Here is a 14,043-nt window from a genome sequence, read left to right as displayed (position 1 = left end):
AATTTTAGTATCCAGACCTGCCTGAAGTTGTATGTTTAAAACAATTTCTTTATCTGTAAAAGTTCTGAAACCTGTGCTCGTCTTCAATGTTTCGATCTTGTTTACACTGTAAACTGACATATTCACGGATGATTTCATTATAAAATTCATCATGTTCTTTAATGAATTCTTTACACTTTTAAAAAAAGATGTTATTTGCTTCTTGAAAACCGGCACAACCCTGTACTAGATCTCGTTAAAACTTCATTCATGCATTGTCTGTAACCGCTTATCCAATTCAGGGTCGCGGTGGGTCCGGAGCCTACACGGATTCACTGGGTGCAAGGCGGGAACACACCCTGGAGGGCGCGCCAGTCCTTCACAGGGCAACACACACATTCACTCACACCCACAGACATATTTGAGTCACCAATCCACCTACCAACGTGTGTTTTTGGACCATGGGAGGCAACCGGAGCACCCAGAGGAACTCTGACAATACCTGCTGCACCACCATGTTATAATTGATTTGGTCAATGTTGTTGATGTTCTGCTCTTCCTCCTCATGATGCTGAACAGGTGGACTCACACTGCTCTCCTCCTGGGCTCTCATGGGCTCCTCGCTTGACTGCTTTGTACTCTCTGGACATTTTGCAGCACACGCTTTATTGCAATATGAGAAATAAAGAACTTAAAGAAGTTGTGGCCCCTCTCACCACACAGCTCTTGATTTGTTTGTGTGGGAATGTAGAGCCATAACACAAACAGTTCACGCCTCAAAAGTAGCAAAGATATATTTTCCATTTTCCAGCGTGTGTATTCTTTCAAACAGAGTGAGGGAGGCAAGCACTTTAATTTAGACCCATGTTTCACATTCTAATTGCCACACAAGGGTCTTTGAAAATAACTATTGTTTACATTACGATAAAGCCAGATATAGGGACGTTATAGTGAACAAGGCCCTTGACTCGTCTAATCAAATAGGACTCTGCGTCCTAGCCTAGCGTCCTCAGCTTTTGTTCATCTCCCCGACATACAATTATTCCAGTTTATGTATAGCAACATGTAACAGCCATTAAGCTTAGCAATGCTTCATAAACGTATCTAGGGAGCTATACTATGGACTCGTCTTTGTACATATGCCAATACGTATTTACCACAAACTTTCTGTGGCTAATTCACAAGACATATGTAGCTAACGGGTGTAAATATAGAGCACAAGTTTGCCTTTTTATACGCATCTAGCAGATTTGCACTAACCTGAACACACAGCTCCTATTGACAACGAGAGGAAACACTTTAAAATCGCTGCTTTTACTGAGAATGTTGGTGGCTCTTAAAAGAGCCGTTGGGTTTAAGCCGTAGTCGAGTGGAGCGTTTAACCTCCGAAGCCGTACAGAGTGCGTCCTTGGCGTTTCAGAGCGTACACCACATCCATGGCGGTGACAGTCTTCCTCTTGGCGTGCTCAGTGTAAGTGACGGCATCCCTAATCACGTTCTCCAGGAACACTTTCAGCACACCACGAGTTTCCTCGTAGATCAGGCCGGAGATACGCTTGACACCACCACGACGAGCTAGACGGCGGATGGCGGGCTTGGTGATGCCCTGGATGTTATCGCGAAGCACTTTACGATGACGCTTGGCGCCTCCTTTTCCGAGTCCCTTGCCGCCCTTGCCTCTTCCTGACATATTTTCTTCTACTCCTTCAATTGCTGCAAAGAGAAAGAATGAAGAGGTGCCTAGAGAAACGCATATTTATGCTCCTCTACCGGACCTGGTTGAAACCAACCACCAGAAAGGCGGAGCTTAATACAATAGACACAGGAGAGACTACACCCAACACACCACGCAGTGTCTATTCACTCCTTTCTGCACTAAATAAAGGGCGATTGTTACAGTAATGGATGTGTTCAATTCCGCGTCCACTAAGCCTTTACCATATAATGTGATGTGGTGTAGCACATTTCATTTGAAGAATGTGTATTATAATACAGCATGATTTAACAAATTAAATGGGCACTGTATGTAAAGTGAGTTAGAGAAAGTTTACTAACAAATCACACATTTACAGCTATGATATTTCCCCAAATGTTACAAAACATCACTTGATTAATTCTTAGCCCCCTCCAGGGTGTATTCCCGCCTTGCGCCCCATGATTCCAGGTAGGCTCTGGACCCACCATGACCCTGAATTGGATAAGTGGTTACAGATAATGAATGAATGAATGAATGAAGTATGAGAAAATATGATATTGCACAAATTATATCACATATATTATTACATATTACATATGGTTTTGGTCATGGAGGGAGCTTGGCCGCTATTGTGCTGTGGGATCATTGCAATTTGTTACAGAGGATCTTTTGATCATTTCCCCCTTATTTGTATTGTAATGACCTTTAGTCTCCCAGGATGTATCTTAATTTACATCTGGCTTTTGGGGATCAAAGCTGTGTTTGCATATCATGGTTTTTATATAGCCTGTTTATATGTTGAGTTTTGTATTTAAATCCTAGGCTCAGAAACAGAGTAAATGCAGAGGTGACACAGTATTACAGCTTCACAATATATGATATATGTAAAAATATCCAGTGTACAGGTGGGAGAATATATATATATATATATATATATATATACATATATATATATATATACATACATATATATATATGACATAAATGGCAAATCGCCATTTTACTCGGCATAATTTCTTAATGGTGTATTCATCCAAAGATTTTTAAGTGCAAGACAGTTTATGTCAAGGTCTTTTTTTTTTCTTCTTTTTGTAAAACGCTGTTGGGGTACTGTCCTGTGTGACCTGAATCTCACAGATTACAGCGTAAAAAGCACAACTTATATCCCAGCTAGCAAAACTGTATCAGCCGAATCATGCATGCCAGAACAAAAACACTTGCCCCAACGCTAGCACGCGGTGCCTGCATTGTCTCGGCCGTGCTGTATGGCTGTCACAAAGGCCCATAGTTCTGGCCTGAGTCTGGGAAACTGAGGTGCAGCTCAAATGACTCGACCCTAATTCGGCCAGCCATAACTAAATTGCGATATTCGGACCACAACCGAGTTTGAGCCAAAAATATGCCATAAGTGCAAGACATGGCCTAGATCTGGCTCATTACCGGATAGTAGTTTATTTCCTTCTAGACAGCACCCCGCTTCTAACCTCCCTTCCATCAGAAAAGGTTAGAATCACTTCTGTGGAGAAATGACTGCTTTATTAAATAACAACTTACATATTTCCTAAAGCCGCATTCAATGCAATGAGATCAGTAACTGTGCTTTTCATACAACCTTGAAACAATGCAGTACAATACATTGCAGTACAATGCACTGCAATACAGCAATTGCAATGTATACAAACAGTACATAAAATCAGTAAACAGAAAATACATTTGTAACTGGCATTTGAAATGGGCAGTGTCATGATTTCCTAAATCCAATTACATTCAAATATGTTTTTTCAAAGAAATATGATTGGTTTACACCCCAATAACTTCCATTTACATTCACACTTTTCTTTAAAAATATGCAATTTATTTACTACGCTAAGGCAAAATAACAAAATGCATAAATACTATAAATAAACGTTTCACCAGTAAGTTTGTAAAAGTAAAAAAAAAAAAGAGTTACTACATGGCTCTGTTGTGTTGTCACATTTTGTCAATACCTCACTTCCCTCAACAATGATGGGAACATCAGCTGTATCCTCCTCTCTTGCAGCCTGGACAACAAGGATCTTCAGTCCTTGTTGTGCAGTGTAGTGAAAGAACGCTCAGTTGTAGATCACCTCAGTTGTACTCCTTGTTGAATTCCAGCTCTATAATTAAACAGATAGAGATTATCTACATGTTCTGTTCACTTCAATATATTTTCTTTAAATATTTTTTAACGAAACACTGTAAACTGTTTGTGTATGCACCTTCATTAACTACAGAACTTCAAATGTGGCAAGATTATCAGGTTATAGTACAAATGATTATACAAATGTTTATGCTACAACTGATGCTAAGGATCTCATCTAAATAACTTAGTTAAATAGTTAAATGCTCAGTTCATACTAAACAAAATGAATTAGTTCATGTTCACAGTTAATTTTGAAAATTTTAAGTAACGTCACAGCTCCAAAAATAAATTATCACATATTTGTTTTTTTTTTTCTCTTCCTCAATAAATAGGCTTCAATCGTTTTCAGTATAACCTCCTTCAAGGAGATTGTGAATGTGTTATAATCTATTTATTATTTTATGTCTTCTTAAAATGGTAAAGCAATTAAAAAAAACAACAACAACAAAAAAATAAACAAAAACATACATAGTCATTCATTCCAAACTTACAATGGTAATGGTATGGTATAAACACAGAGCACTTATCACACTTGCTTAATGTGTAAATAAAAGTGAAGAGAATAGTGACACTTGTTAGATTCAAAATGATGAAATGCTTTAGAACATTTTATGAAGTTATATAACTATATGCATGTTTACAAATGTTAAGGTATTAAATGCCAGTCATTTATTGTGAAATATAAACTACCAGTTGCCAAGGGGATCGTGCTGTATATAACCTACAGCCTAATGTAGAGGAAATCGGATGAAGAGTTTAAACATTTACAGATATGCTAAACAATGTTGTCTATTCATTGCTGCTCTTCATGTATTGACTGAGTTAATTCATAGTGGAAATCCAAAAAGACTAGAAATTACAGGGTGTTAATGTACTTTTTAATGACTCTTTAATTTCTAGGGCACAGTGTTTGTATGTGATCATTTATCGTGGCTGTCTGATTAAAACATCTCCATTTTTAGCTGTTTTGCTCTAATGCTCCAAGAATTGAGAGACTTTCTGAGGCCTCAAAAATAGCCACCCTGGCTTCTTCTGGGGTATCAGCAGTCTGTATCAGCATTGTAGAAAAAAAAAAAAAAAAAAGCATACATACACAGCTACAAATTCCACACTCTAAAGGTCCATAGATCCTGTAAACATAGCACATAGTAAGGGAATTTGTGTTCAGTTCTTTGTTGAAACAATGCTTTTTGGCAATAAATCTTATACCGTTGGAAAGCCTGTTAATTTTCCTTTTAAATTGTGCCGCATTTGTAAAAAAAACATTTGTGAGTCGAGCAGTAACGCTAAGAATGTGGGTTGCATCCATGAAAGATTTGTTAAATCTCTGCCAATGCCAAGCATTTTATTCTGCCATTGACTCTTTTTTGGTGTTTAGGTGAACTTTAGTTATACAAAATCAGATTGTAATCTGTCAGATTGTAATTATAATCTGCATACGTTGTCAGCTCAATTTTAATGGTCAGGACCTCAACAAGACCACCACAGAGCAACTATTATTTGGGTGATGGGTCATTGTCAGCCCTGCAGTGACCCTGATGTGGTGTTGGTGGATTAGTGTGCTGTATGATTGGATACATCAGGGCTGCTAAAATGTTTAAAACCTCAGTGTCACTGCTGGACTGCCATCATAATAATAGCGGCTCTGTGGTGGTCCTATAGGGTCCTGATCTTTGAAGTACAAAGTAAAATGGGGCTAACAAATTATGCAGAGAAAAAGACAGACCACAGTCTGATATTGTATTACTGTATTGTATTATATATATTATCTGTGGAACTGCTAATATCTACATTGGGTAGACAGGTTATAGGAATATAGGTTGCAGTTGTTGCAGATAAAAATGAGAACCTTTTTCTCTATTTAGGAACAAAAAATGCATGTATGCTTACAGGTGCTAGTAATAAAATTAGAATATCATGAAAAATTTGATTTATTTCAGTAATTCCATTCAAAAAGTGAAACTTGTATGTTCTACTCATTCATTACACGCAGACTGATATATTTCAAGTGTTTATTTCTTTTACTTTGATAACTATAACTGACAACTAATGAAACCCACTAGACCACTATGCACAAGCACCCTTAAATATTTTATTCTATTTCTTCTTTTTAATTCTAGAATTATTGTGATGTGATTAGTGATGTGTCGGTCGCGAACGAACCGGTTCAAAGAGCCGGCTCTTGTAAGTGAACGATGTGAGCCGGTTCTCGTTTAAGACCGAGCCATTTTTTTCTAAGGCTTGTCATTTACCAATCAGAGAACAACAAGCAAGCTCCAAACTTCCAACCCTCCGAGCTGAGACACGTGGTTTTCCTGAATTACAAATCTGCCTTCCAAAAAATAGTTAAAGAAAATGTTAAATCAGTTAAATGTTTGTTGACAGTTGTGGTTGTTTTAATCACTGCCGTTGAATGCTGCTGTTTTGCACTTTGCAGAGTATTTGTTTATTTTATTTCCCAGAAATGGATGATTATTTAATTTAATAAGCTATTTTGTAATACCTACCTTTTTGGGTTCCATTGGCTGTATTTCAGAGTTTACAAGTGATTTTTTATTAAGGTGTTTAAATAAAAATCAAGTTATTTATACAATTGAATGTGTGAGTGCAATCAGTGAGTTATTACAAGACAGCCATAAAAACAACTGGCCATTGCAACACTATTATTTTTTTGTCCATATAGTCGAAAGAGCCGGCTCCCCAAAAAGAGACGAAATTCCCATCACTACAGTAAATACATGAAGAGCAGACATTGTTTAGCGTTTCTGTAAATGTTTAAACTCTTCATCCGATTTCCTCTACATTAGACTGTAGGTTATATACAGCACGATACAGAAGCAAAGAAAAAAAAAAAAAAAAAAAAAAAAGTTGAAGCCCATTCTTCAGCGAAAGAGGAGACTTTTACTCGTTTTGACTGAAACAGGTCGGTGGCTCTTAAAAGAGCCTTTGGGTATCGCTTTCTAAGTAGGCGATGGATTTATGCGCGCTCTCCGCGGATACGGCGGGCCAGCTGGATATCTTTAGGCATGATGGTGACTCTCTTGGCGTGGATAGCGCACAGGTTGGTATCCTCGAACAGACCAACCAAATAAGCTTCGCTGGCCTCCTGGAGAGCCATGACGGCGGAGCTCTGGAAGCGGAGGTCAGTTTTAAAGTCCTGAGCGATCTCACGTACCAGGCGCTGGAAGGGCAGCTTACGGATGAGAAGCTCGGTTGATTTCTGGTAACGGCGGATCTCTCGGAGAGCTACAGTGCCGGGCCTGTAACGATGAGGCTTCTTCACGCCACCTGTAGCCGGTGCGCTCTTTCGAGCGGCCTTAGTGGCCAGCTGTTTCCTCGGGGCTTTGCCACCGGTGGATTTACGGGCGGTCTGCTTAGTTCTTGCCATCGCATCAAGTTCTCCTTCTCGTCTGAGAATGAGAGGTCATTCAGCTCATGGCCCTTTTAAGCGTTGGAGCAGCTCGCAGCTCATTGGGCGTCGGGGATATTCCCGCCTTCAAACGGACGGCTTTCCTTTCGTCGCCTCAACGCTATTGGGCGGCTTTAGTCCCTCCAACTTTTCAAATTACAGTTTATTCCCATATATTTTTATACTACTCTGATTATGTATTTATCCTTAAGGTATCTAATGGTTTAAACTCATTTGAACAGAAAGTTTATATAAAATAGTTTTGACAAAATCTGGTTTAAGAAACTCAAATGTATATCATGCTTAGCTTGTCAGAAGGCCTCCAATAACGAATGCTAAAGAGCTAATGGAGTCTAGGAACAATTACGGGGGACAGGGGGCGGTGGTCTGTCTTTGTCTGTTACGCTAGACTTTCTCTCTCTCTGCTCGTGGGGGAGAACAGGCATCTGTCATTTTTTTAAACTCTAAATCTTGAAGAACTTCAAACCACGATAAGCATGTAGCTCATCTTGAGATGCAAATGAGTTTCTGTGGTACTTCAAAAGGCTAATAAAATTTTAGACATGTTACATCTCAGTCACACAGTAATTTTTCTTCTCAAACTACTTAAAACTCATTTTTACCACAAGATATAAAGTCAGTTTAGTTACTCATATTTGGGGGCAGGGGGTTATGTTATATTATAGCAAGTCATATACAGGTGTTATTACTGACCTATATTATACATTAATTCAAACTCAATTGCACTTTTCTTGCAAAGGTTGGTGGCTCTTAAAAGAGCCTTTTGGTATTTTCAGATGAAGAAAGTAGTGTTACTTGGTCTTGGCTGCCTTCTCCGTCTTCTTGGGCAGAAGCACAGCCTGGATATTGGGCAGTACTCCGCCCTGAGCGATAGTCACTCCTCCGAGCAGTTTGTTGAGCTCTTCGTCGTTACGAACGGCCAGCTGCAGATGACGAGGAATGATACGGGTTTTCTTGTTGTCACGGGCAGCGTTCCCAGCCAACTCCAGAATCTCAGCGGTCAGATACTCCAGCACCGCCGCCAAATAGACCGGGGCGCCGGCGCCAACGCGCTCAGCATAGTTTCCCTTACGCAGGAGCCTGTGCACACGACCAACTGGAAACTGCAGCCCAGCACGGGATGAACGAGTTTTGGCCTTGGCTCTAGCCTTACCACCACTTTTCCCTCTGCCGCTCATTGTAATATCACTATTCAAATGAAACCCAAAGCTAAAATAAAAGCTCTGGCTTAAGAACACTCTTCATATAGATAAACTGGCTGTGTTCCTATTGGATACAAACAACAGCTACTCAACAACCAATCAGATTACGGTCCACCCACTTTTTCTTCCAATTTTGTTCGGTCTACATATCCATCATATTACGTGGACTTGTTTTCTTTATGGAGAGAGAAAAAAAAAGAATTATTTCCCTATGACATTTTAAGGTAAAGTGAGACTAGTAGAAATTATATTTAAGATCTAGGGAGGTTTCAATGAAAAAAACTTAAATAACCATAAAAAACATCATACTTTCACATGTTCCGCTCTTTCCCCATTCTCGTTGAAAATAATACATGTAAAAGAAAGTCCAATAAATGAATAGTGCATTATCTCCTTGCCGCGGTGCTTTGCATCGGACACATTTCTTAATCCATTCTCATTCACGGAGGAAACTGAAAATATGGCTCTTTGGAGGGAAAACGTGGTTGGCTCTTAAAAGAGCCGTTTTGTTTTTATAAAGGAATGAAAAGTTAAGGTAAACTGCACGTTTACTTCTTCTTGGGGGCAGCCTTCTTCGCCTTTGCCGTCTTAGGCTTGGCTGCCTTGGGTTTAACTGTCTTCGTCTTCTTGGGGCTCTTGGCAGCCTTCTTGGGGGCCGCGGGCTTCTTTGCCTTCTTGGGGGACTTGGTCGCCTTCTTGGCGGCCGCAGGCTTCTTTGCTTTCTTTGGAGACTTGGTCACCTTCTTGGCGGCCGCAGGCTTTTTCGCCTTCTTCGGGGATTTCTTGGCGGCGGCGGCGGGCTTCTTTGTTGCTACCTTCTTGGCGGCAGGCTTTTTAACTTTAGGAGCCGCCTTCTTGGCTGGTTTCTTCTTAGCCTCGGCTTGCTTCTTGTTGAGCTTAAAAGAGCCGGACGCGCCGGTGCCTTTGGTCTGCACCAGTGTGCCCTTGGTCACCAGGCTCTTGACGGCCACTTTCACGCGGGAGTTGTTCTTCTCCACGTCGTAGCCACCGGCGGCGAGGGCTTTTTTCAGCGCGGCCAAAGACACGCCGCTCCTCTCCTTGGAGTCCGACACAGCCTTGACGATGAGCTCGCCGACGCTGGGGCCGCTCTTTTTAGGGCGAGCGGCGGCTTTCTTCTTGGGAGCCTTGGCCGGAGCGGCTGCGGCGGGAGCTGGAGCGACTTCTGCCATCTTCCTGCTTTGCTGCGTAGCGGGAGCGAGTGCGCGTATACAGAGAGACAAGTTTGTTCTGAGGAACTTTCCTTCCTGCCGAGGGGGACGGCTCTTAAAAGAAACATGAGAACGGTGGAGACTCAACCCGGCGGTCGCTCTACAGCTGTGCTCGCCAATAGGCTCTCGTTTGTGTTTTCTCGCGGCTTTTATTGACAGAAATAGAAACAACGGTGCGATTTGGCGACTAACAAACCACGCGCCCGTCTAAAAACGTCTCTCTCGTGTGATTGGAGACCGGGAAAGGCTGCGTAGCGACGCCTCGTTTCGCACGGCGCTCTCAAAAGTGTGTCTCTTCACCTCCATTTCGAACGAGAGACGGCGCATTTGTCGCGAAAATTGGTAGAAAACGGAGACAAACGCTGGCGTGAGCCTTCGAAATTCTCCGCGGCGCCTTCGAGGTAAGCCTCGGCCAAAGCGTGGACGAAACACCAGCGGCCTAGCGCTCCGTTTACTATTTGGAAAACGAGCTCTCGTAGACTGAGTAAAACACACGTCCGAGGACGTTGTCCGTGGGAGCCGTAGTATATGGCTTGTGTATATGTCTGCACACAGACGCGTGTGGGTGTGAGTGTCACGTCAGGTGTGCGGCATTGTAACACAATCTTAACCAACGTCCTTTAACACTGTCGTTTATTCTTCTGGAGTGGAGTGAAGTGGAGTGGTGCGGTGTGGATGATGGTGAAAGAAGAAGAAGATTTTCCGCAGACACGTCTGGAGTTGTAAATATAAATTTATTACACAAAAGAACAGCGTCTTTATTATACAGAGATTATGCCAATTTTTCTCTTTCTCTCTCTCTCTAGCCCAAACATCCCGCTTATATAGACTGCTCTCAGTCCAAACAAGATGAAAGCATATACCGCTTGTTTAAAATAAACTATCTGTATGTAATGGGGATAGAGAGCTGGGGGACCGCATACTTACAAAATATATATTGTACTCAACACTCCATTTCCAAGGACTCAGAAGCTATTCCTAGTGCTGCATACTTAGCATCATATGCATACACGGTCCATGTTCATGTATAATACACTTCAACTCAAACATACAACTGACCCCGACTGTGTTCAGACCTTCACCATCACTATCCTCTAAGTGGAAAGGAGATGAGAACATAATGCAGAATAATAAAAAAAAATATTTATATGAATTAAATGGGGATTAAAAAAAAACTGTTTAGGTTTAATAAATGAAAAATAATCTAAGTAGCCAGTGGTGCATGCAGCTCCAGTGTCTGGGGTCCCTTGTTTAATCCATTGATTCTGCTGAAGGCCCTGGACATACCTCAGCCAGTAAAATTATTATGTGGTTACAGAAAATGAATGTAAGTATGTTGATCAAGTTATAAACAGAATGTTTAGAATTGAAAGTTTGCAATTCGCTTGAGTTTTTCTCTCGTAAAATGATAACATACAGTAGCACAGCTAGGGCCTACCTGTAATCATTGGGCGCAAGGCTGGAATACACCCTGGAGGGGGCGCCAGTCCTTCATAGGGCCTGTATAGTAAGTTTTATTTCATAATCCTGCTTAAGTATACCTTTGGTTTGTAAAATTATCAGACATTATACAGTGTCATCATAAATATAATCTGATATCACTATCTGAGACATACTGTAAAACCTCATATTCAAACTATTTAACTAGATTCTAACTTAAGATATATATACAAAAAAGTTGCACTCCGTTTAACAATTTATTTATCTTCAACAATTTCTTTTTCAGTTTGGGAAACTGTAATTTTTGATTTAGCAGAGTCCTGTTTGCGGTTTTAAGTAAAAATAGCTGTGATTGATTTTGAGTTTATGCAGTGTAGCATCTGAAGTCAGACGTAGAACCAGTATGCATCAATTTTCAGCCAAGATGGCAAATGGTCCGGGGTTCACTGCTTTTAGTGAATATCATTTGGACAGGTTCATTTCAGTGGGAAGGGTGTTGACACAATACACATCATAACTGCCACACAGTTCCAGGGTCCTGGTGTTGTGGGTTCAAGACCTGCATCAGACCACTGTCTTGAGGAATTTGTTGTGTTCTCCCACAATCCAAAAACTGGCCATGCAAAAGTGTCCATAGGTGTGAGTGTGGTGCCCTGTGATGGACTGGCACTCGGGTTGCAGATGATGAATGAATTAATTTATGGTTAGATTAGATAATAGTACTTAAAAGTATTGAGGACCAGAAATGCATAATTTTCTTACGTTGTATCAAACATTAAATTGATAGAAGTGTATGCATACTTCTGATATTTGAGTTTATTAACTTAAAAATATTAAGGCAACTGATCGTCTTAACTTTATTTTGGGTTCGGCTGACATTCAGGTTTACAATGCAGGATCTGTTTGGGAAACAAACAATTTTTTGTTCCTTACTGACAAGCACTTATGACTTCTCTAAAATAGTATAGACATCATTCAGTATAGGTTATATAGTCACAAGAGTAAAGTTTTGAAACGCAGGCCCTTGCCTGTGAAAATGAATGTCATAAATATTTGCAGTTCTGAAGTTCTTTAAAAGGAATGTCTGCAATTGTAGGGAAACTCTGTGCTTCTGAAAGTAAACAATCCAGAGAACAATGTCAAGGTGGAGCGGTTTGAAGAAAAATGACTTGTTTGTATGTGGTTGAAGTGTAAATTGTTTGTAAATTTTCTATTCACTGTTTGAATTACCACAGAATCCAATTTGTGCTGTTTAATTTTGTAGCACTTTGTTTGTTAGCTTACTTTTAATCTTACTTTTGACCGGAGAGCAGCAAATGTTAAGGAAACATCCTCAGAATTGTATTTTTATTTTATTTTCTGTTAAATATATGTAGTTGAGGGAATGACATTTCAGTTTATCAGAATAATTGGACAAAATACCAGTGCAAATAACATGCTAAATCACTTAATTATGCAACAATCACATTTTTTTAAAGATTTACTTCAATTCTGACAGGCCATGAATGCTTACATACACATATCAATCAAAGATTTAATTGGGCAGTCTCCTGAGAAAGACATGGCCATTGATACATTTGAAATGACCCATAGCAAAATGAAATTTGGTGGATCATTTTTATGTTGAACATAATGTTTTATATTTATTATTTGTTATTATCATTTAGGTTTTTGTTACCGTTTATGTTTATATACTTTGGTGGATTTACTTGTTATATACTAATTTATATTTAATGGAAACATAATTCCATGTATTTAGTGAATAAATATAGTGAAGGACTGGCGTCCTCTCCAGAGTGTATTCCTGCTTGCGCACAATGATTCCGGGTAGGCTCCGGACCCATCTCAACCCTGAACTAGATCAGCAGTTACAGATAATGAATGAATGAATTAACTTTTAGCAGGATCCATTTCAGTCTAAATACATTCTTGGGATCATCAAGAATTTTTAACTTAGTAATTCCTATATTATTTCAATTTTCTATATTTCAGATCATTTATGAGACAAAAAAGGCCTGAATGTGTTCTGGCAGTTCCTGTAGACACTTTGTTTTGAAAGTTAGTATTACTGGACATGTGAAAAATAATGGTTTTCTTAATCAGATTAGAAAGGACAAAACTGTTACCTCCTGCTCAGCTGTGAAAGGCTTGGAGTTTAAGGCGATGTTCACAATTGGAAAAAAATAATAATAATAATACTTTTTATGAAAATTCTGCGGATGCTTCCTCACCATGTGCTGCTCTCCAGTTATTTTGCACTTAAAACTGGTTTAATGTGTTTACAATGCACCAGTGTCAGTAAATGGGTAAAAAAGGGTCTTGGTCTGGTATGCTAGGCTTTTTCTATCTCTCTCTACCTCACTGCAAATTAAGGGCATCTGTAGTTTTGTAGGCAAAACATTAAAAAGCATGAGCTGAGATCAGGGTATTGGTATTTCCCTGCTCCATAGATGGGACATCAATAGACGGCTAACTGGATTCCTGAATAAGCTACAAAACTCAACAACTCAAGTTACAAATTAGTTACTGTGGGAATTCAAACACTGAATAAAATCTTAAATTTTAACTTCAGCCACAAACATATAACATATATTTTTCTCCCTAAACATACCATTCTACCTCAAAAGTCGTGGAGCTTCTGAAAATAAACAAACAAGAGAGAACAGTTTCCCCACAGTCTAAGATGTGCCCTTTTAAAAAAGAGTCAGCAACAGCAGTTCTTCAGATTACTTGTATGTGAGTTATTTGTAATATTATTTTTAAAGAATAATATAACAGGCAACAAACTGGTGTCACCAGGTCATTTTGTCTTGACTCTCTTGGCTACTGCTTAAATTAAATAAAACCCAGTGCAGCACTCACATTCAAACTGTGTTAAGACTATGAATGTATTAAAACAGGGG

General features: G+C 39.7%; 4 protein-coding genes across 4 annotated transcripts; all 4 read right to left on the bottom strand.

Annotated features, from left to right (window-relative positions):
- Nucleotides 1-1,200: 1,200 nt before the first annotated feature.
- LOC136697783 (histone H4) lies at nucleotides 1,201-1,685 on the bottom strand. The gene has a single exon (XM_066673038.1). It carries the CDS (start codon nucleotides 1,667-1,669, stop codon nucleotides 1,358-1,360), a length of 312 nt encoding a protein of 103 aa, XP_066529135.1. The 5' UTR covers nucleotides 1,670-1,685; the 3' UTR covers nucleotides 1,201-1,357.
- A 5,078-nt stretch (nucleotides 1,686-6,763) lies between these two features.
- Nucleotides 6,764-7,298, bottom strand: LOC136696124 (histone H3). The gene has a single exon (XM_066670272.1). It carries the CDS (start codon nucleotides 7,225-7,227, stop codon nucleotides 6,817-6,819), a length of 411 nt encoding a protein of 136 aa, XP_066526369.1. The 5' UTR covers nucleotides 7,228-7,298; the 3' UTR covers nucleotides 6,764-6,816.
- A 737-nt stretch (nucleotides 7,299-8,035) lies between these two features.
- Nucleotides 8,036-8,466, bottom strand: LOC136696125 (histone H2A-like). Its single transcript, XM_066670273.1, has one exon. The coding sequence runs from the start codon at nucleotides 8,445-8,447 to the stop codon at nucleotides 8,061-8,063; it is 387 nt and encodes a 128-aa protein (XP_066526370.1). The 5' UTR covers nucleotides 8,448-8,466; the 3' UTR covers nucleotides 8,036-8,060.
- Nucleotides 8,467-9,019: 553 nt separating this feature from the next.
- Nucleotides 9,020-9,907, bottom strand: LOC136696131 (histone H1-like). The gene has a single exon (XM_066670278.1). The coding sequence runs from the start codon at nucleotides 9,659-9,661 to the stop codon at nucleotides 9,020-9,022; it is 642 nt and encodes a 213-aa protein (XP_066526375.1). The 5' UTR covers nucleotides 9,662-9,907.
- Nucleotides 9,908-14,043: the final 4,136 nt, after the last annotated feature.

This window comes from Hoplias malabaricus, chromosome 5 (assembly GCF_029633855.1).
Source record: "Hoplias malabaricus isolate fHopMal1 chromosome 5, fHopMal1.hap1, whole genome shotgun sequence".
Lineage (NCBI taxonomy): Eukaryota > Metazoa > Chordata > Actinopteri > Characiformes > Erythrinidae > Hoplias > Hoplias malabaricus.
The sequence above is the reverse complement of the archived record's forward strand: the minus strand, read 5'-3'. Positions and strand labels throughout refer to the sequence as shown.